The sequence below is a fragment of the Microcaecilia unicolor genome, chromosome 9 (genome assembly GCF_901765095.1).
Source record: "Microcaecilia unicolor chromosome 9, aMicUni1.1, whole genome shotgun sequence".
Classification (NCBI taxonomy): Eukaryota; Metazoa; Chordata; class Amphibia; order Gymnophiona; family Siphonopidae; genus Microcaecilia; species Microcaecilia unicolor.
The window spans coordinates 15,435,269-15,458,409 of NC_044039.1; the positions used below are offsets into that span (position 1 = coordinate 15,435,269).

Here is a 23,141-nt window from a genome sequence, read left to right on the forward strand (position 1 = left end):
AGAGCTTCGACGGAAACTCCAGTGGTTTGGAACTTGAGGACAGCGCCGGGCAGACGGATTTGGATAGGCTGGACTGGGCTTTGACAGCAACTGCAGTAGTTGGAACATAAGGACGGAGTGGGTGGACTTCTATAGTCTATGTCCCAGAAACCCCAAAGACCACGATCAAGTAAATAATATGACGTTGATTGTTTATCTAAATCTTGAATTGATAATGAATGTGACTGTTGGGCAGACTGGATGAACCATTCAGGTATTTATCTGCAGTCACTTACTATGCTGCTATGATTACTCTGTACATCACTTAGATATTTTTTTGACTTTGCAGTATATCAAATAAAGTTGATGATGTTGATGATAAAGTGCTGTCTGGAGCAGTTTGACAGCTGTGCTTGCAAGATCTTTAGTATACTCAACACAGTAAAGCAGTAGTGATATCTACCCAAGTAAGACCGCTCAAGGGCCCTTTTGGGTTCAAGTACTGTTTCCATGAAAGCAAAATGTGTATCTTCTATTCTCCTGGCTTCATCTCAAGGGCAGAAGTGGGCAACCTTGGTCCTCAAAGACCGCAAACCAGTTAGGTTTTCAGGATTCCCCCAATGAAGATCTATTTTCATTCACTGCCTTTATTGTATGCAAACAGATGTCATGCATATTCATTGAAGAAATCCTGAAAATCCGACTGGGTTGTGTCCTTTGAGGACCGAGGTTGACTATCCCTGATCTAGGGTCACTGAAGAATGTTAATAATTTATTTATTTGTTGCATTTGTATCCCACATTTTCCCACCTATTTGCAGGCTCAATGTGGCTTACGTTGTTCCGTCATGGCAATCGCCATTCCAGAGCGAGAGATGCAAGTGGTATTACATAGAGAACATGAATGACAAAATAAAATTAAGCAAACAGGTATAAAGAGAATACATTCGGAATAATAGATAAAGTGGTAATGCATTAAAGTTCATATGAAGGATCGTTGCGGTACGCCTTGTTGAAGAGGCAGGTTTTCAGTGATTTCCGAAAGTTGGTTAGGTCGCGCTGGTTTTTCACGTCAAGTGGTAATGCATTCCATAGCTGTGTGCCTATGTAGGAAAAGCTGGATGCGTGTGTTAATTTGTATTTTAGTCCTTTGCAGCTGAGGAAATGAAGATTTAGGAATGTGCGTGCTGATCTTTTAGTATTCCTGGGTGGCAAGTCTATGAGGTCTGACATGTAAACCGGGGCATCACCGTAAATGATTTTATGAACCAAGGTGCAGACCTTGAACGTAATACGTTCCTTGAGCGGAAGCCAATGCAGTTTTTCTCTTAGGGGTATGGCACTCTCGTATTTTGTCTTACCAAATATGAGTCAAATAATTACCAAATAATTCCTATTAGTCAATTCATATGAGTCAAATATTACCAAATAATTGCTTTCAATGACTTAAAAATATGACAGTTTTTCAATAATGATAACTTACCTTGAGAAGATCCCATTCTCCAAAGTAAGCAGCAGTGTGCAGCAAAGTGCTTCCATCAATACATCTAGATGATAAAAAGCAAGAACGTCTCTTGTTTTGCCGTCAATAAGGGGACAATAGAAAAACAGCTTTTTCCTTCATTTGTGCTGCACATTGTTTCTTTAATGATTCAGGAGCCCTTTTTACTAAGCCGTGTAGGCGCCTACGTGCACCCGATGCGTGCCAAATTGGAGTTACCGCCCAGTTACTGCATGCCCCTAGCGGTAATTTCAATTTTGGGGCACGTCCGCTACGCGCGTCAAGTGTCATTTGAAGAGCCTAGGTCATTACTGCCCAGTTACCGCATGAGACCTTGCCGCTAAGTCAATGGCTGGCGGTAAGGTCTCAGACCCAAAATGGTTGCGCGGCAATTTTCATTTTGCCGTGCGTCCATTTTCGGCAAAAAATGTTTTAAAATGGCGTTTTTTTGTAGGTGTGCTGAAAAATGATTCTGCGTGTGCCCGAAACACGCATCTACACTACCGCAGGCCATTTTTTTAGTGCACCTTAGTAAAAGGACCCCTCAGTTTCTCTAAGGTTCAAAGTCCAGCACAAAATAGAGGCAAACAATATTGTAAAGATGTATAATATCTCCAGTGGCGTACCAAGGGGGGGGGGGCGGTCCGCCCCGGGTGCACGCCGCTGGGGGGGTGCCGTGGCGCGCGCCTGCTGCGAGAGTTCGCTAACTTCTCTCGTTCGCTGCAGCTCCCTCTGCCCCGGAACAAGTTACCTCCTGTTCCGGGGCAGAGGGAGCTACAGCGAATGAGCAAAGTTAGTAAACTCGCAGCAGGCGCGCGCTGTGGCACCCCCCCCCCAGCGGCACGCACCCGGGGGGCACTTTCGCCGGGGGGGGGGTCCGCGCTGCATCGGGGGGGGGGGGGCGCTGCACCTGGGGGGGCGGGGCGCCACCCCGGGTGTCCGCCCCCCTAGGAACGTCACTGAATATCTCCCAATCTCCTTATGCTCTTATCTTTTTTCATCTCCATCCTTTGCCCTTTATCTTTTCCCTCTTCATCCTTCCTCTCCTCACCCCTCCCAATCTCTTCTCCTTTTGCTTATCCTACCTTTGTTTACCTTTACATACTCAACTTACTCGTTCTCAAAACTTCACTTTCACTGCTTATAATATTCTCCTCTAAGACTTTGCTATTGTAATTGCATTAACTATGTAAGCCGCATTGAGCCTTAAATGTGTGGGAAAGCGCGGGGTACAAATGTAATAAATAAATAAATATACACCACCAAAAGCAGGTAGTACAGTGTTACAATAAACACTTTGTAAATACATCAATAAATAAAAAAACTAAACACATAAAGTAACGCATAGAAATGTAATATAAACAATCATACTGACCAGAACATAAAATATTTTATTACATAAATCAGTAAATCATAAAAACAGAAAAACATTTACCCCCCCCCCCCCCCCCGTTTACTATGCTGTGCTAGTGGCTGCCATGCAGCAATGCCGACACAGCCCATTCAAAGTGAACGGGCTGTGTCGGCATTAGTGCACCGCAGCTGCTAGCGCAGTTAGTAAACAAGGGGTTAATGTACATACAAGGTAATATCAGCAAGTTCAAACTGTGGCCCATAGTTGGCACTAGTCTCAAGGAATTATAAGAGTCTTGTATTTGTTTGAAATATTAAGTCCTGGGATCTTGCCAGGTATTTGTGACCTGGATTGGCCACTGTTGGAAACAGGATGCTGGGCTCGATGGACCTTAGGTCTTTCCTAGTGTGGCAACACTTATGTACTTATGTACTTGGGATTCTGAATGGAATGTTGCTACTCTTTGGGGTTCTTCATGGAATGTTGCTACTCTTTGAAATTCTGCATGGAACCTTGTTATTCTTTAGAATTCTAGAATCTTGCTACTCTTTGGGGTTCTACATGGAACGTTGCTACTATTTGGGTTTCTGTCAGGTATTTGTGACCTGGATTGGCCACTGTTGGAAACAGGATGCTGGGCTTCATGGACCTTTGGTCTTTCCCAGTATGGCAATACTTATGTACTTATTATTGTTCAATACCTCAGTATTGTTGGCACCACTGAGGACTTGAACCTGTAGCAGTTTTACTGATATTGACAAGGTTGATTAACAAAATAGGGAAAACTGGGCAGCGCTACAGTCTGAACAAGTGATTGCTTTCCTTGGGAATTTGGTTGCTTCTGGTTTTTAACATCTTTTTTCTCAATAAGACCCCCGAGGCAGGCAACAGCAGAAACATGTTAGGCATCTGATCTACTGTGGACTGTTTTTAAGATTCTAATATTGTTATGATGCTGATATTACCTTGAATGTACATGGGTTTTTTCTTGTTTTTCTGTTTTGTTACTGCCAGGTTACCACGGGAGTCCTTACCGCCACCTTGTTGGGTGGTGGTAAGTGTCCCCCCCCACCCCCGCATGGCCACGCGATAAGAGCAGTCTTACTGCATGGCCATTTTTTAAGGGGCTTTTTACTCACTGCGGTAAAAAGGGCCCCCACTGCTACCGCAGGGCCCTTTTTCCCACAGCTTGGTAAAAGGACCCCCCCCCTCCCAATTTGTAATGTTCGAGTAAAACCACCAGTACGGCCTGATGAAGGAATCTGAAGCAGCTCTGTAAACCCATCTGAATTCTGGCCAAATAAGGATTTATAGACCAGGCAAGCTAATTTGAAGCTAATATGCTTCTGAATTGGTAACCAATGCAAGAGTCTCATATTCGGGGTAACACTGTCAAATCTCTGAGCCTTGATTTTTCCCGGCACCTATATTTCAGTGATATTTACTGCATCCAGCCCTTAATGATACTTCGTACAACAAAGGAAAAAGCAGTATGTAATAAATTACTTATTTTTAATTTACAAATAATATTGAAAACAAAATTTCCATACTGGCCAAACTTATAAAAACATAAATAAATATATATGAAATTGCTAAACAAAATTACTGTGTTTAAGGGGAACTTTTACTAAGGTGCGGTGAAAAATGGCCTGCGGTAGTGTAGACACGTGTTTCGGGCGTGCACAGAATTATTTTTCAGTGCACCTACAAAAAAAATGCCTTTTTTATTATTTTTGCCGAAAGTGTATGCACGGCAAAATGAAAATTGCCGCATGTCCATTTTGGGTCTGAGATCGTACCGCAAGCCATTGACCTAGCGGTAAGGTCTCACTCGGTAACCGGGCGGTAATGGTCTACACGCTTCAAATGTCACTTGACGCGCGTAGCCGCTGCGCGCCAGAAAAGAAAAACAATTTCGGGCGTGCGTAATGGACCCGTGAAATTACCGCGAGGGCCATGCGGTAACCGGGCGGTAACTCCAATTTGGTGCACGTTGGGAGCGCGTAGACGCCTATGCGTCTCAGTAACAGGGCCTCTTAGTGCATTTATTTCCATTTTTAATGCATACATTAAAAATGGGAATTTATATACTCATCCAGTAGTAGAGAACTGGAGAGGAAGACAACTAGACAGAACAAATGGCCCAACTGAGACTTCTCTGCCATCATCTGCTCAGTTGCTATGTAAGTAACACAATCATAAGAAAAAAAAATACAGTAACTTGCAGCTCTTAAGACACATTTATACTAATCCAAATAGAAACAAGCCAAAGTTAGCATCCCCGATGTGTCAAAGGAAGTCTTCATTAGCTACATTATGGGTCTGTAATTCCTTGTTTTACCAATGCAAAGAACTGTGTCAATTGCATTTTAAGCTTGTCACCTATCATTTAACACAGTCATAAAATGATTTAATTGGAGCATTGTAGAAGAAACACAGCTACAGTAAAAAGGTAACATTTATTTTTCTAATCTTCATGCACAGAGAGATTGCTTCTTGAAAATGTTATGCCCCATTTATGCTGGATAATTTTACATACAGTGGGGGAAATAAGTATTTGATCCCTTGCTGATTTTGTAAGTTTGCCCACTGACAAAGACATGAGCAGCCCATAATTGAAGGGTAGGTTATTGGTAACAGTGAGAGATAGCACATCACAAATTAAATCTGGAAAATCACATTGTGGAAAGTATATGAATTTATTTGCATTCTGCAGAGGGAAATAAGTATTTAATCCCTCTGGCAAACAAGACCTAATACTTGGTGGCAAAACCCTTGTTGGCAAGCACAGCGGTCAGACGTCTTCTGTAGTTGATGATGAGGTTTGCACACATGTCAGGAGGAATTTTGGTCCACTCCTCTTTGCAGATCATCTCTAAATCATTAAGAGTTCTGGGCTGTCGCTTGGCAACTCGCAGCTTCAGCTCCCTCCATAAGTTTTCAATGGGATTAAGGTCTGGTGACTGGCTAGGCCACTCCATGACCCTAATGTGCTTCTTCCTGAGCCACTCCTTTGTTGCCTTGGCTGTATGTTTTGGGTCATTGTCGTGCTGGAAGACCCAGCCACGACCCATTTTTAAGGCCCTGGCGGAGGGAAGGAGGTTGTCACTCAGAATTGTACGGTACATGGCCCCATCCATTCTCCCATTGATGCGGTGAAGTAGTCCTGTGCCCTTAGCAGAGAAACACCCCCAAAACATAACATTTCCACCTCCAAGCTTGACAGTGGGGACGGTGTTCTTTGGGTCATAGGCAGCATTTCTCTTCCTCCAAACACGGCGAGTTGAGTTCATGCCAAAGAGCTCAATTTTGTCTCATCTGACCACAGCACCTTCTCCCAATCACTCTCGGCATCATCCAGGTGTTCACTGGCAAACTTCAGACGGGCCGTCACATGTGCCTTCCGGAGCAGGGGGACCTTGCGGGCACTGCAGGATTGCAATCCGTTATGTCGTAATGTGTTACCAATGGTTTTCGTGGTGACAGTGGTCCCAGCTGCCTTGAGATCATTGACAAGTTCCCCCCTTGTAGTTGTAGGCTGATTTCTAACCTTCCTCATGATCAAGGATACCCCACGAGGTGAGATTTTGCGTGGAGCCCCAGATCTTTGTCGATTGACAGTCATTTTGTACTTCTTCCATTTTCTTACTATGGCACCAACAGTTGTCTCCTTCTCGCCCAGCGTCTTACTGATGGTTTTGTAGCCCATTCCAGCCTTGTGCAGGTGTATGATCTTGTCCCTGACATCCTTAGACAGCTCCTTGCTCTTGGCCATTTTGTAGAGGTTAGAGTCTGACTGATTCACTGAGTCTGTGGACAGGTGTCTTTCATACAGGTGACCATTGCCGACAGCTGTCTGTCATGCAGGTAACGAGTTGATTTGGAGCATCTACCTGGTCTGTAGGGGCCAGATCTCTTACTGGTTGGTGGGGGATCAAATACTTATTTCCCTCTGCAGAATGCAAATAAATTCATATACTTTCCACAATGTGATTTTCCGGATTTAATTTGTGATGTGCTATCTCTCACTGTTACCAATAACCTACCCTTCAATTATGGGCTGCTCATGTCTTTGTCAGTGGGCAAACTTACAAAATCAGCAAGGGATCAAATACTTATTTCCCCCACTGTATTTTACTTAGACACCAAGTAATGGATCCTGTTCCTGTAAAATATGCATTTATTTGATTCATTTATCTTTTCTTCACTTACAGTCACACAACTAGCCACAAAATGTTCCAGAGGGCATTCATGGAACATCTCTATTTAAGTTGCAGCCTTGAAAAGCTTGTATAGCGAATATCGATATCTATATATCTGTCTTTGGGGCCCAATGTGTGCCAAAATGGAGTTACTGCCCGGCTACCGCGTGGCTCTTGCGGTAATTCCATTTTGGGTGCACGTCCGATACGCACGGCCAAAAGATCATTTTTATTTTCAGACAAACATATCGGATGTGCGCCAAGTGGCACTCGACACGTTGTAACAAGGTACCTCTAAGTGCAGCCAAGAATAGAACAATCTCCTCCAGCCACAGGTTCCCGGTACAGTCAAGAAATAAATGTCCACCAGCAACTTCAGTCTTAAGGACTTTATTCCATGCAGGTTTCTAGTAGACCTGATACACAGTTCCAACAGCAGCATTCACCTTCAATCTTAAGCACATGTAAGCCACCTGCAAGTGTGTGGCACCTAGTCCCCTTTAAGCAGTAAGCTATCAGCACATATCAGGATTCAATACAGGCTCACAGTCAGCTCCAGTCTGGGCTTTTTATCTAGTGCACAATAAACTGTAGTTCAATTCCAAATAGAAGCAGTTCCTTCAATTCACCATCACAGTTGAATCACAAAGCAGCAGTTTCTATCTTCTGCTCTCTTTACCTTCAAGAGAGTTCAATACTTTAGGGACTCCTCATACCCAAGGGATTTCACCCTGCATCAGCTTCACTGGTAAATTCAATACTTTAGGGACCTCCCTTACCCAAAGATTTCCAGCCTGCAAATACCTTTGGGACTTCCTCACACCCAAGGGATTTCAGCCTGCTTCAGTACTTTAGGGACCTCTCTTATCCAAGGATTTTCAGCCTGCAACGGCTTCTCTCCTCTGGGACTCCTTCCCACCTGCCTAATCAATCCCTGGCTTCTGCTCTCACAACCAATCATTCTCCTTCCATTAGCTTCCCCCACACCCATACCAGCTGAGTTAAGCATTAGACTAATGATTAGCTCCTGCACACAGGGTTTCCTATCTCTCTTTCCCCCTAGTGGCAGCCAATCTACACGCCCTGCCAGCTTACACCCATGTCTTCCCCCATTGCAGCTAGGAGTCCAGTCCGGGTTCCTCATCTCATCCCCTGGCTCCTTACTTGCAATGCCTTCTGGGACTTGTATTTCAAACTGACACTGCCTTAACTCAACTATCCTGGATGTGACTTTATCACAACGCATAGGTCATTACCGCCCGGTTACCACGTGAGACTTTACCGCTAGGTCAATGGCTGGTGGTAAGGTCTCAGACCCAAAATGGACGCACGGCAATTTTCATTTTGGCACATGTCCCTTTTTGGCAAAAATTTTAAAAAGGCATTTTTTTTGCAGGTGCGCTGAAAAAATGATTCTGTGCGCGCCCAAAGCATGTGCCTACACTACTGCAGGCCATTTTTCAGCGTTCCTTAGTAAAAGGACCCCTTTATTTGGCAGTCTGACCTCTGTGAGTCTATTGCTAAGGTAGAATGCCATCATTTTTCAGTGGCAGCTTCCAGGGCATTACCAATTGGGGATTGCTCCTGCCCTCATTGAACCCCCAGGCCCCTTGGAAAGAATTAGAATCCTGGGGGCACAGGGGAAGGGCTGACTTTCAAATGATTTAAAGGGATGATGCTTTCTCTAAAGGAGAGTTTTGACACATTCCCACAGCCAGTAATGTGTGAGACATTTTGCCCAACATTTAGCTAAGGGACATAAATAATTCATGACATCAGAAAGATTTTATTGAAGATACCGTATGTAAACAAATTGCCCGACACAGGCCGTGTTTCACCCACCAAGGGCTGCGCCAGGGGTTAATTTGAAACCTTCCGTTTTTACAGTTGCTCCTTTCAGAAGGTTTCAAATTAGCCCCTGACGCAGCCCTTGGTGGGCGAAACACGGCCTGTGTCGGGCAATTTGTTTACATGCGGTATCTTCAATAAAATCTTTCTGATGTTATATTGATCTGCTGGCTTCTCTTTCCATATTGGATTTTGCAGATCGTTTGCCTTGTTGTTTTTTAGGATAAATAATTCATGTACACATGTACATTTGCATTCCCTAGCTACATTTTGCAAACGAGTGTACTAAGATGTGAATATTTTTGCTCATTAGTACCTGAAGCCCTTAACGCTACCAGGTCTCTGTTAGGTTCTACACACTTTTACACTTCAGGTCTTCATCCTAGTCTTTCTCTTTCTTCCCTTCCTGTTTCTTTTTTCTACTTTTTCTTGCTTTCTCTGATTTCTCTCTCGTATATTCCTCTGCACTCCCTGCACTAAGCAGGACATGTTCTGTTTACTTCCCTTCTCACACCCTTTCATAGGAATATGCTACCTCCCGATATCTAAAACTCCCTCTTAAGTTTCTTCCAATCCTGGTTTCAAGAAGAAATTGAGATGTCGTAATACTCAGTCCTTGCTCTCTCTTCTCGGTTTGCAACTGTTTGCACAGTTTTGTTACCGTACGTAGTTTCTTTCTTTGCACTTGGTCGAGGCACCACCAGGAAACCCAATACACATATCTGGCTGGATTTAGCTGCCTGAGTTCCGAGTGGTGGAATTCAATACCCAAGGTCATAAGAAGCACAACAAACTATCTTCAGTTCAGAAAAGAATTAGAAACGATATGTTTACCTGGAGCGTTTATATGAAGTCCACTGCAGTGCCCCATAGGGTGCCCCATTGCCCTCCTGGGATGTCTGTCCTGCTTATTTTCGAAAGAGAAGGGCGGCCATCTTCCGACACAAATCAGGAGATGGCCGCCCTTCTCTCAGGTGTGGCCAAATCGGCATAATCGAAAGCTGATTTTGGCTGCCCTCAACTGCAGTCCGTCACAGGAGCAGCGAAAGTTAAAGGGGGCGTGTCGGAGGCGTAGCGAAGGCGGGACGGGGGCATGCTTAACACATGGCCGCCCTCAGCCGATAATGGAAAAAAGAAGGGCGGCCCTGACGAGCATTTGGCCGACTTTACTTGGTCCATTTATTTTCAGGACCAAGCTACAAAAAAGTGTCCAAACTCCCCGTACTCCCCCAGTGGTCACCAACCCCCTCCCACCCTAAAAAAAAAAAAAATTATAACATTTTTTTGCCACCCTCTATGCCAGCCTGAAATGTCATACCCAGCTCCATCACAGCACTATGCAGGTCCCTGGAGCAGTTTTAGTGGGTGCAGTGCACTTCAGGCAGGCGGACTCAGGCCCATCCCCCCTACCTGTTACACTTGTGGTGGTAAATGTTGAGCCCTCCAAACCCCCCCAAAAAGCCACTGTACCCACATGTAGGTGCCCCCTTTCACCCATAAGAGCTATGGTAGTAGTGTAGAGTTCTGGGGAGTGGGTTTTGGGGGCGATTTGGGGGGCTCAGCTATTTTTGAAGTCCACTGCAGTACTCCCTAGGGTGCCCAGTTGGTGTCCTGGCATGTGAGGGGGTCCAGTGCACTACAAATGCTGGCTCCTCCCATGACTAAATGCCTTGGATTTGGCCGGGTTTGAGATGGCCAGCCTCGGTTTCCATTATCGGCGAAAACCAAAGCCGGCCATCTCTAAGTCCGGCGATCTCAACATTTAGGTTGACTAAATGTAGAGATTTGGCCGGCCCCAACCGTATTATCGAAACGAAAGATGGCCGCCCATCTTTTTCGATAATACGGTTGGCTCCGCCCCTTCCTGGAGCTGTCCCCGGCGATGGCCGCCCTTGTAGATGGGCGGCCCCGTTCGATTATGCCCCTCTTTGTGGCCAATCTACTAGGAATGCTGACTCCTCCTACATCCCATTTTCTACATTTTTCATTTGAATGTTTTAGTTTTTCAAAAGTGGTCCTAAAAGATAAACATACAGAGCATGAAAACATCTTGCATATGGCCATTAAAAAAAAAAAAAAGATAGACGTTTTGCTGTTTTGAAAATGGCCATATTCCCTCTTCGGATTTGAGACGTTTAACGCAAAACGTCCAAAGTCCAACTTAGGCGTCATGTCAAAAATGCCCCCTCTAAATATTGCTGCTAATTGGCTTAGTTGTGGCTCTTCCCATACTCCGTCCCGGGTTAAGGAATGGCCGGTTAGATCAGATATTCGGTGGCGCTTCCTGGTGAGTAGTGGCAGCCGGCCAACTCAGCGGGGTTTAACCGGGTAGGAGCCTGTCCTGCCTGGTTAAACCCCTTTAAATATTGGTCCCCTAGATTGCTATCTCTCTGCTTTTTAAATTAAGTAACAAAAGCTCTGAACATAAGCCTTGTGAGACCTCTGGCAACTCATAGCCACAATAAATCAAATATCGTCTGCTGCAGAGTTAAATGAAAAGGGGGCTTAGTAGGACAAGAATGACAGAGAGTGAACAATGGTTCTGGACGACATAGATTCTTAGATGGCCAGGCAGCTAGGGATCAATTTAAGTTTTGGACAAACAGGACAAAATGGTCAAAAAGTGGGCAATGGGGAGTCCGTCAAAACTGGACCGACCCCTGAATGGAGATCAAATTACTTTGGAGATCACCTGCTCGAAAGAAATGTATCGTTATTCAAGAACGTGCTTTGCAGCACCGGTGTCTGCATTTCTCACCAGGGGCAAAGCTGTTGCTATGGTAACCGCATCATGACAGCAAAACCGTATCTGAAGCTGATATATACTGCTTGACTACAGGGAATGCCGTAACGTATGCATTTTTAATAATTTGTGACTGTCTTAGATCACTGCAAAGTCTGGCTCAGCGACGGGTTTTCCCCACGGGTGCAGGAAGGAAGAGGAAAAAAAATTTTTGAAAGCAAACTTCTACTGTACTTTCTAAAGCTAGTAATCATTAGACACATAGGTAGATCTTCCCCATCGCACCCATCAAGCACAGCGAACTATGGTAAATTTAGATTAAAAAAAAAAAATTCTGTTACAGTTGACCACAAATTAATGTGGGATAATACGGTTGGAAATGATCTGTCTTTATAGCAGGGGCGTAGCCAGACCTTACGGTGGGAGGGGGCCAGAGCCCAAGGCTGGGGGCACATTTTGAGTGCCGCCCCGCCACCACTCCCCCACCGCCACGCCTCGCTCCACCTCACCTCCCCCCTGCCACCGCCTCGTACCTCCCCCCTCGCCTTGCAAATACCTTTGCTGGCGGAAGTCCTCAACCCCCGCCAGCCGAAGCCTTCATCAGCACCATCTCCGGCGCAGCCACATTCCTTCTCTTCTTGCTCCTCCTGTCCTGTGCACGCTGACGCACCTTCTCAGCTTCACGTAAAGGAGCGTCAGCGTGCACAGGATAGGAGGGCAAGAACAGCAGGGCAGGAACGCAGCTGCGCTGGAGATGGTGCTGAAGAAGGCTTCGGCTGGCGGGGTTGGGGACCCCTGCCAGCCAAACCAGGGGCCCGGACATAATTTGCGGGGGCCCAGGCCCCGTGGCCCCCCGTAGCTACATCCCTGCTTTATAGCATTATTCTTTGCAGAGTAGACTAATTAATATGAACTTTATCAATTCTCAGGTCTAAGGGACCCTTTTACAGAGCTGTGGTAAGCCTGATGCAGGCTTACTGCTCGCTCTTCCGTGACTACTGCCAGCTCAACATGGCCACTGGCGGTAGTCCTGCCCTGAGCGTGTGCCATTTCTGGGGGAAAAAGAAAACCCCCGTAAATGGCTTACGCAGCGATAACCCGGCAGTAGAGACCCACAGACTAACCACGTACTAATCAGTTAGCAATGTAGCTTCGCTAACCGATTAGTGCAGAAAACGCCCGCTATCTGCCCCCAGCACTAAAAAATGCGTTTTATTTATTAGCCTGTGGGTAGCATGCACACATGTAAAAATTAGAAACAGAGAAATATGACGGCAGATAAGGGTCAAATGGCCCATCCAGTCTGCCCTTCCTCAGTAACTACTAACTCCTCCTTTTCCTAAGGGATCCCACATGCCTGGCCCACGTTTCCTTAAGTTCTGACACTGTCTTCATCTCCACTACCTCAACCAGGAGGTCATTCCACACATCCACCACCCTTTCCACGAAGGAGTATTTTCTTAGATTCCTCCTAAGTGTATTTCCTCTCAACTTCTTCCTATGCCCTCTCATTCCAGGGTTTTCCTTCATTTGATAAAAGCTCACCTCTTTGATGCTACTGAGGTATTTAAACATCTCTATCATATCACCTCTCTCCCACCTCATACATGTTGAGGTTCACAAGCCTGTCCCCATATGTTTTATGATGGAGACCGCTTACCGATCTTGTAGCTGCCCTCTGGACTGACTCCATCCCGTTTATATCTTTCCGTAGGTGCGGTCTCCAGAACTACATGCAGTACTCCAAATGAGGCCTCACCAGAGACTTATACAGGGGCAGTATCACCTCTTTTTTTCTTGCTGGTCATCCCTCTCTTTATGCACCCAAGCATCCTTCTGGCTTTGACAGTTGCCTTTTCTACCTGTTTGGCCACCTTAAGGTCATCAGACACAATCACCCCCCAAGTCCCGCTCTTCTTTCGTACACAGAAGCACTTCACCTCCATTACGTTACCGTGCCCTTGGATTCTTGTAACCCTAGTGCATGACCTTGCATTTCTTAGCATAAAATTTTAGTTGCCAATTATTGAACCACAAGATGCTGTGCGTTCCCCTCTATAAGCCCTATTTTACTACTACTACTGCTTATCATTTCTATAGTGCTACTAGACGTACGCAGCGCTGTACACTTGAACATGAAGAGACAGTCCCTGCTCAACAGAGCTTACAATCTAATCAGAACAGACAAACAGGCCAGATAAGGGATAAGGACAAAGAGTAGCAAGATTCCGGAATCCCAAAGAGTGGCAAGATTCTGTGCGGAATCCCAAAGAGTAGCAAGATTCCAGAATCCCAAAGAGTAGCAAGATTCCGGAATCCCAAAGACTACTACTACTTATCATTTCTATAGCGCTACTAGACGTACGCAGCGCTGTACACTTGAACATGAAGAGAGAGTCCCTGCTCGACAGAGCTTACAATCTAATTAGGACAGACAAACAGGACAATCAAGAGATAAGGGAATATTAAAGTGAGGATGATAAAATAAGGGTTCTGAACAAGTGAATAAGGGTTAGGAGTTAAAAGCAGCATCAAAAAGGTGTATTTTTAACTTAGATTTGAAGACGGCCAGAGATGGAGCTTGATGTACCAGCTCAGGAAGTCTATTCCAGGCATATGGTGCAGCAAGATAAAAGGAACGGAGTCTGGAGTTAGCGGTGGAGGAGAAGGGTGCAGATAAGAGAGATTTGCCCAGTGAACGGAGATCCTGGGGAGGAATGTAGGGAGAGATGAGAGTGGAGAGAATTTTTCTGTATTAGTGCTTACCACAGCTTAGTAAAAGGACTCCTTTTGTGGCATGGATTAGGAATGAGGGCTGGGGGTCAGAGAGGAGAGGATGAAATTGACCTGATGTGTAGATTGAGTGTGTGATCTTGAAAGTAGAAGTAGGGTTTGTTTGTACACAAACATGGAAAGTAGAAATGGATGTTCATCACATGTACATTCTTATATTGTTCCTACATTATGTTCAATCTTAATTAAAAAATAATAATAATAATAAACTGACATTAAAAACCATTTTGGTTGTGTATCTAGTCGGTAGGGTGGTGAAGCAGCATTTTGTAAATGAAATGAATAAAACATACGCCCATATACTATCATGGTGGATTTATATTTCATGGTTAATATAGCTTTTGAGTCAACGGATATCAAGAGTTTAGCAGAAAAGAACAATTTCTTATCTTACTGAAGTGACTTATGATTGAGAAGTCAATATTTCTCTCCCATGTGGCTAATATTAATTTCTTCTTAAATTGCACTGAACTCTGGAAGTGTGATTTGTACATAAGTTGCTTGTGCTTTTCACATCTCTTTTCAGTTTGTTTTGTATATTATTGCTAGAAAATTGAAAGCAACTTTAAAATGACCATGAATTTAGAGTAACAGACCGTGAAATGCTGTTTCAGCATTACATCCTGCTACCACGACGTAGAATCAGAAGGAAAACACTGCAGATAATGGAAGCCTGCCATGTTGACATTAGAGAATTTTGACATCCTTCAAAGCAGAGTGATGTTGTGTGATCGCTCTCTAATAATCGCAGAGGATGGATTTCAGAAATCCAAATGAATTCTATGAATATAAAACTCTGCAGCTCTACAACAAACATGCAGGACTGGAGAGTAGTAAGATTTATGCCCTTAGTGGAAATGCCAGTCAATTGGAAAATACTACTACGAAAAGACTGCACTGTTGAAGCACAGAGATGGAAAAACTTAAGCACAGCTTCCTAAAGCCGGTTCTAGTGACCCCGCAGACAGTCAGGTTTTCAGGTTATCCTTAATGCACAAGGCTCAGAACGGTGCACGCATAAAAGCCTCATTAAATGCAAATTTATCCTGTGCATATTCATTGTGGATACCCTGAAAACTCGACTGGCTATTGGATCACTGTATCCATGTCATAAGGAAAAGGCTAATCTGGTCCCAGTTTTAACCTTTGAGCAGGGACTGTCTTTCTTCTATGTTTGTGCAGCGCTGCGTACGCCTTGTAGCGCTATAGAAATGCTAAATAGTAGTAGTAGTAGTCTCTTGTAACCAGAGCTAATATTGTGATGTCATAATGCCTCAGGCCACCAATAAGAGCCAACCTTATCAGTGATGTCACAATGGCTTGATTGTCCTATACTTGGCTTACTTTTATTACATAGCTCTTTGAGCAGGGACTGTCTTTCTTCTATGTTTGTGCAGCGCTGCGTATGCCTTGTAGCGCTATAGAAATGCTAAATAGTAGTAGTAGTAATTCTGATTGACCCATTCGATTTCCCAAGAGAATCAAAATTACACACATCCATGCATGCAACAGTATAAATCCAGCACTGGATTAACCTCTTTTCGATGGCATGGAGTAGGGTGGAAACTCTAGATCTGTGGGACAGGTTTGGGAAGCCCTGACATAAATAAAGGAAACAGGTGCAGTAGCATAGTAAAGGGGGGGGGGGGAGAGAGAGACCACCCTGGGCTCCATCTTAGCAGTGGCACTGGCAATGCTGATTTTGGCCAACATACTGCTGATTCCAGCCCCACTCCCCAAGTCCCCCAGAACAGAAAACCAGCCATCATGATCAGTGCCGGTTTTAATGACAACAGCTGGGTGCAGTGTGTGCTCCCTCTGATTTCAACGGCTGTTGCAGCATGCATCCAGCCTCTTGAGGATCTACAGTCATCAGAAGGCAGCTTGAGACCTCCCTGCCTCATGCATGCTGACAAATCTGCAGCGTCCCACCCCCTACAACACAGACTTCCTCTTTCTGTGAAAGGCAGGACATTGCAGAGTCATCAGCGTGCGGTTGAGAGGTCCCGCTGCCTTCTGAGGTTGACCATCGCTGCTGCTTCTATGATCCAGTGGCAGCAGCGGGTAAGGGGCTGGTAAGGCTGTAGGGAGGCATAGTAAGTGAGGGCAGTAGTAGCAGTAGTAAGGGGAGGGTGGCGGGGATGAATTGCTAGCCCCAGATGCCATCTTCCCTTACTACGCCACTGCTAAGGTGACTCACGTGTAACCCGGTCCTGCTATCCCGGGTTACAAGGGACTCAAGAGGCACTGCAGGTTTTTATTACTTACTCACTCTAGTCCCGTCAGCTCATCCACTCAGGAACCACATGACACTCAGAGGATTAAAAGAACTGGAACATTTATTAACTCTTAACTGATGGTATCCACTGTATTTGGTCTTCTTACAGTGAATTGTAATTCATATTGCTCTCCAGATGATCATAAGCAATAATACATATCCAGGTTAATACTCATACTTAACCCTTATGCCTGTCCTGCAGCTCAGTCAGAACCCAGAGCGGACTTCACACTCCCGATGTACTTCAATACCATCTGGTCCAGCTTTCCAGTAACTGCATAATCCCTTTGGGCTGCCACCCCAAAGGTCTTGCTATCAACCAGGGTAGACTGCAATCCCATCCCTGCCCCGGTTACGGCTGGACTCCCCAATCCGCTGAGTTTGGACTGCTCAATTGGTTGAAGCAATAAAACAGCGTATTGTCCAGGTACTCTATCCACTGGTTACAATACTACAGGACTTCCCTTTCTCTTGCAATGGGTCATCTGACAGGGGAACCAGCAGTAACACCAAACTCCCACACCCAGAGCTGGTTACTTTATCTAAAGGCAGAACCGGAGACAGGCTCTTTTCCCCAGGGCTTCCCTTATATGAGCTCCCCCCAGGTCCTCTAGCCACTCCCTGAAGTGACCAGCCAGCCGGGACTCACTCTATCATGCTCTTAAACAAACCATGGGTTACATATGAATTTAAAAACCTACCTACACATGTATCAAATGGCCCACTATGTTGATAAATGAGTATATGTGAAAACACTGCACGTTCTCCTGTAACGAAGGAAAAGCCTCAAGAAGCTCCTGACCAACAGGTCTACTGAGCTACTGGCAAACAAAATGACCTAGCTTGTGGTCAGTAAGATCTGTTCCTCATCATTGGCTCAAAAACCTTCTTATGTACAAAAAAATCAAAAACATGTCCAAAACTAATGTGTTCTCAAAACAAATATACTGCTTTCAAAACAAATACACTGCTTCAAACTTCAAGGTGCAGTTGATATATACTTTAAGCCTTCAAAATCCTTAGTCGTGCTTCATCACCACAAATGTGTTTCATGACAGAGATGCTTGAAGTTTAAAGATCAAGTACTTAGCTTGTATACAGTCGTCTCTGTCTGCAGTCACAAATTGCGCTGATGCGGTCTTGCAGTCTTGAATCGCGTTGCTGCAAATATACTGTCGTCGGACAGCGATGCATAGCTGAAACACTATCCCCTGAAGCAGAATAGCCCAATTCAGTTGGAACTTGGAGCGAAACGCTGGCCACCATTGGTCCAGGGTTGTCCATAGTGAGATTGGTTATTGCAGCAATGTGATTCAAGACTACATCAGCATGATTTGTGCAGTGACGTAGCTAAGGGTGGGCCTGGGTGGGCACATGCCCACCCATTCTTGCCTCAGGCCCACCCAGTCAGCAGCCCATGAGGCCTCACTACTCTCTTTCCCTCTTCTCCACTCATGGCCTGGCATCTGCCCGTCTCTCTCTAGAACCCCCCCCCCCCCCAGGTCTACCTCAGAGCTACTGCCAGCAGCAATTCCTATAAACATCCCGTGCCAGCCCTGCAGGCATCTCTCTGTCATGTCCTGCCCTCAATGATGTCACTTCTTGTTTCTTTGCTGGGGACATGGTAGAAGAAGCCTGCAGAGCTGGCGTAGGTTGCCTATAGGAATTGCGATGGGCAACAGCTCTGAGTTAGAACCGGGGGAGGAGGTTCAGAGAGAAATGGGCATATGCTGGGTCATTAAAAAAACACTATATTGTATGTATGTACAGGGGTAAGGGTAGGGGGTGGGAAGGGCCCACCCAGGTTAACTCTGGCCCCACCCAAAATGGCAGGTCTGCCTACGCCCCTGGATTTGTAACTGCAAACAGTAGACCTGTTGGTCAGGAGCTGCTTGAGGCTTTTCCTTCTTTACAGGAGAACGTGCAGTGTTTTCACATACGCTCATTTATCAACATAGTGGGTCATTTGATACATGTGTAGATAGGTTTTTCAGTTATTTTGATCCCACTTTCATTTTTATATAGAGGGTTACATATGCATTTACCAATCAGCGACACGTCTTACTTGCAGGAGGAATAACTGTACTGAATCTAGCATCACAGAGAGTTCCTTCCCCCTTCCTGTAAAAATTGATCTTATATTGTAGTTGCCTTTGTCTGGAAGTCTTATCCCACAGACGACACAAATATAATTTCCTCAATAAAGGGATTATTTCATTGACCCTTCTGTCTATATTAGAGCTCTCTTACCTTGAGGCAACATTATAACTGAGATGGTCCACAAAATTGTGATCTTGAACTCTGAGCCAAAACCCTGCCTGTAAGACTGATATTTATCTGTGAAAATGTGACACTAAGTAGACAGGAACAAGTCAATAAATGCAAGATAAAAATAGAAAAGCACTCAGCATGAATGGGGTGCATAGTTATTGATGCTCTGACTTTATCACATTCTTTCAACAGAACATTGCGTCATGATCTGCTTAGCCCTTCCCCCGACGGTTAACATAGAAACGGAAAAATGAAGGCAGATAAACACCATATGGCAGTAGTCCCCAAACCTGGTCCTGGAGGCACCCCAGCCAGTCAGGTTTTCAGGATACCCGCAATGAATATTCATGAGAGAGAATTTGCATGCACTGCCTCCACTGGTGGTGGGGGTAAAAGCAGTGATGGAATTAAAAAAATGCATGGGATAAACATAGACGATCCTACATAGAAAGAGAAGGAACGGAAAGTAAAGCTTAAATGACTTTCATGGTTTAAACAAGGCATAGAGAGGTATAACCTGCATGGAACAGTAGGTACAACTCTGACCACCTTGTTGGGTAGACCAGATGGTCTTCATCGGCTATCATTTGCTATGTCCGTATGTATTTCCAATAGCTTGTAGCCTGTGAAGTCTAAATGACTTTATGAAGTCTGTTTCCATGAAACATGCCGGTATTTTATCCTCATAAGATATCTAGAACATTCGAGAAGACAAGTAAAAGAGTGTTATCGATATGGAAACCGGATATGGGAGATGAACTATTTCCATCCAAAATGTGTCATTAAAGTACTGCATGGGCTGGACAAGTGCTTCAGTGACCTTTGCAGTGTTCTTCCATGTGAAGAACATGGGGGTTCTCGTTCCAGGCCATCCAGAGATGAGGATACAAAAATAGCAGCATTCACAAGTCTTGGTGGGTGGGAGAGTCCCAGTCATTGCTCAATGCTGACACCTACTGGTTAGAACTAATGCATTAACTAGGGAATTCTATAAATCGTACCTAAAGTTAGATGTTAATTCAGCGCCAAACATGTTCTAATGAATGAAAGGCGCCGAAACTGGGCTGACACAGCAAATCAGCGCAGAAATACACTTACACACCCAGTCACTAGATAGCACCTAGGTGTATCTGCATGCAACTGCAAAGGGGGCATTCCCTTGAGGGAGGCGTGTGCGGGTCCGGAGCATTCCAGAAAATTGCCCACAGAATTATAAATGCATGCCAGGCTTTATACCTGGTTTCAGTTGGTATAAGTCTTCACACCCAAAGTAGGAAGCTCACTGCTCTTCTACAAAGAGAACTCATCCTGAAGCACCATTATAGAACAGCGCTGGCTTTTGCTACTGCACCAAACATTATTCTAAATTGTCTCAGTCGTTTCAGCTGTGTATAGTGACCCCCGAGGCAGGCGGGTGCGTCCGCCAAAACATGGCCCGTGTCGGGGTCTTTCCGTTTCGGCGCTCTAATAAAGCTGCTTTGAACTTTATCTTCCTGGTGGTTTGACATTGTGTCATCTTTCTACTCCTACTTGGGTTCCGATGGTTTTGCAGAACCAGCATTTGACTTAGTCCATACATTTTGCCCCCAGTGGTGCAGAATAGATCTTTTGGCTGGAGTGGAGAAGTAGCTGAGAACCAGGGAAGTTGGTTTCAAATCCTACCACCAGTGGCGTAGGAACGGCGGGGCGGAGGGGGCGGTCTGCCCCGGGTGCACGCCGCTGGGGGGGGGGGGGGTGTTGGCTCCACTGGTTCCCTGCTCCCTCTGCCCCGGAACAGGTTACTTCTTGTTCCGGGGCAGAGGGAGCAGGGAACCAGCGGAACCGACACCCCCCCCCCCCCCAGCGGCGTGCACACGGCAGGCAAGAATGCACTCGGGGGGGGGGCTTGGGTGATGCGCCGAGGGGGGGTTGATGTGCTGAGGGGGGGATTTGAGTGATGCACCGAGGGGGGGGGGGGGTTGATGCGTCGAGGGGTGGTGCCATGCTGCACCCGGGGGGGGGGCGATGCGCAGCGGCGAACCGCCCCTTGTGGCAGCCGCCCTCGCTACGCCACTGCCTACTACCACTTCCTTATCAGTGCTTTTCATCTAATTCGCCAGTGCTTATGCTATGTCCTGTTTCTTCATTTAACTGTCATTTCTTGTTCTTGTCTCTACATTCTCCTTTTACCTCTATGGCTTTTCTCTCTCTTTCTCTCACTCATAAGAATATACCCTGGAGGAAAGGAAGAACAGGGGTGATATGATACAGATGTAAGACGTTCAAATATTTGAAAGGTATTAATCCGCAAACAAATCTTTTCCGGAGATGGGAAGGCGGTAGAACGAGAGGACATGAAATGAGATTGAAGGGGGGCAGACTCAAAAAAGATGTCAGGAAGTATTTTTTCACGGAGAGAGTGGTGGATGCTTGGAATGCCCTCCCACGGGAGGTGGTGGAGATGAAAACGGTAACGGAATTCAAACATGTGTGGGATATGCATAAAGGAATCCTGTGCAGAAGGAATGGATCCTCAGGAGCTTAGTCGAAATTGGGTGGCAGAGCCGGTGGTGGGAGGCGGGGCTGGAGGTTGGGAGTCGGGGATAGTGGTGGGCAGACTTATACGGTCTGTGCCAGAGCCGGTGGTGGGAGGCGGGGCTGGTGGTTGGGAGGAGGGGATAGTGCTGGGCAGACTTATACGATCTGTGCCAGAGTCGGTGGTGGGAGGCGGGGCTGGTGGTTGGGAGGAGGGGATAGTGCTGGGCAGACCTGGAAAAGACAGGTACAAATCAAGGTAAGGTATGCATATGAGTTTATCTTGTTGGGCAGACTGGATGGACCGTGCAGGTCTTTTTCTGCCGTCATCTACTATGTTACTATGTTACACTCGTTGTGATTTTCAGCACGCCACTTAACCTCTGTTTCCTCAGGTATAAACTTAGACTGCTGTAAGCCCTCCAGGGACAGGGAAGGGCCTATTGTACTTAAAGGTAACTCACCTTGATCTAATCTTGAAAAGATGTGAGCTACAATAAACCCAAAACCTCCTTCCTGTGTACAACACACAATGGATTTCTACAATTTATGTTCTGCCCACTTGACTACACAAGCAGTCCCTAATTGTAAAATAGAAAGTGGCAGAGATCTAAGTAATGAGTAAGAAAGGAAAATCCCAATAATTAACTGAACTGAACTAATCTGAAGGTATGTATTGTTCTGGAAATTGATTTCTCAATTTCAAAGCAAGAATTGCTCTAAAAATCTGTCTGCAGTTTTGACTGATACCTGCAGTGTTGGATGCAATGTGTACATTGACAGTATATTTTGCATTTTTTTAGATAGTATTTCACTGCAGTCTCTGTGTGATTTACAACATTTTACTAATATGCATGCCGCTATGACCATGGTATCCATGAAAGGATCCAGCTGCCGGGGCCTTAGGAGTCCTTTTACAAAGGCACGCTGAAAAATGGTTTGTGGTAGTGTAGGCGCGGGTTCGGGGCGCGTGACGATCCATTTTTTAACGCATCTGTAAAAAAGGCCTTTTTTAAAATTTTTGCCGAAAATGGACGTGCGGCAAAATGAAAATTGCCGCATGTCCATTTTGGGTCTAAGACCTCTTCGCCAGCCCTTGACCTTGTGGTAAAGACTCACACGGTAACCGGGTGGTAATGACCTACACGCACCAAATGCCACTTGGTACGCATCTGTTACGCGTGCCCGAAAATAAAACAATATCTTTCAGACGCACGTATCGGACACACACCAAAAATGAAATTACTGCAAGAGCCACGCGGTAGTCAGGTGGTAACTCCGTTTTGGTGCACGTTGGGCGCGCGTAGACACTTTCGCGGCTTAGTAAACGGACCCCTTATACACTTATCTATCCAGTTCAGGTAGCTGTGAGTTGCCATTTTCCTGTCCAGAATATGGCTACAACAAGACCATAGAATGTTCACCATCACTGACCTTTAAGCTGTCTATATGTACAGATCTTAACAATTACGGGGACAGGGAATTCACCACTTTCCCCCTAAAAAAAAATGATAAAAATCTTCCCAAATAAAAAAAAATTAGAGATGGGCAACCAAAAAATTGTTTCCCATGCTGTTTCTGGGAACGTTAGCTTCATTCATTTTTCTTTGACCATATATGCGTCACAGGAGCAAAGTCATTGAGGGGTCATTTTACCAA

General features: G+C 45.4%; 1 protein-coding gene across 1 annotated transcript in view; it reads right to left on the minus strand.

Annotated features, from left to right (window-relative positions):
- The window catches only part of LOC115477963 (putative ankyrin repeat protein RF_0381), a 75,736-nt gene that overhangs the window by 44,124 nt on the left and 8,471 nt on the right, over positions 1-23,141 (minus strand). The window contains exon 3 of the mRNA XM_030215132.1: positions 1,462-1,525. Coding sequence (XP_030070992.1) covers positions 1,462-1,525 — 64 coding nt within the window. The remainder of the gene's footprint in view (positions 1-1,461; positions 1,526-23,141) is intronic.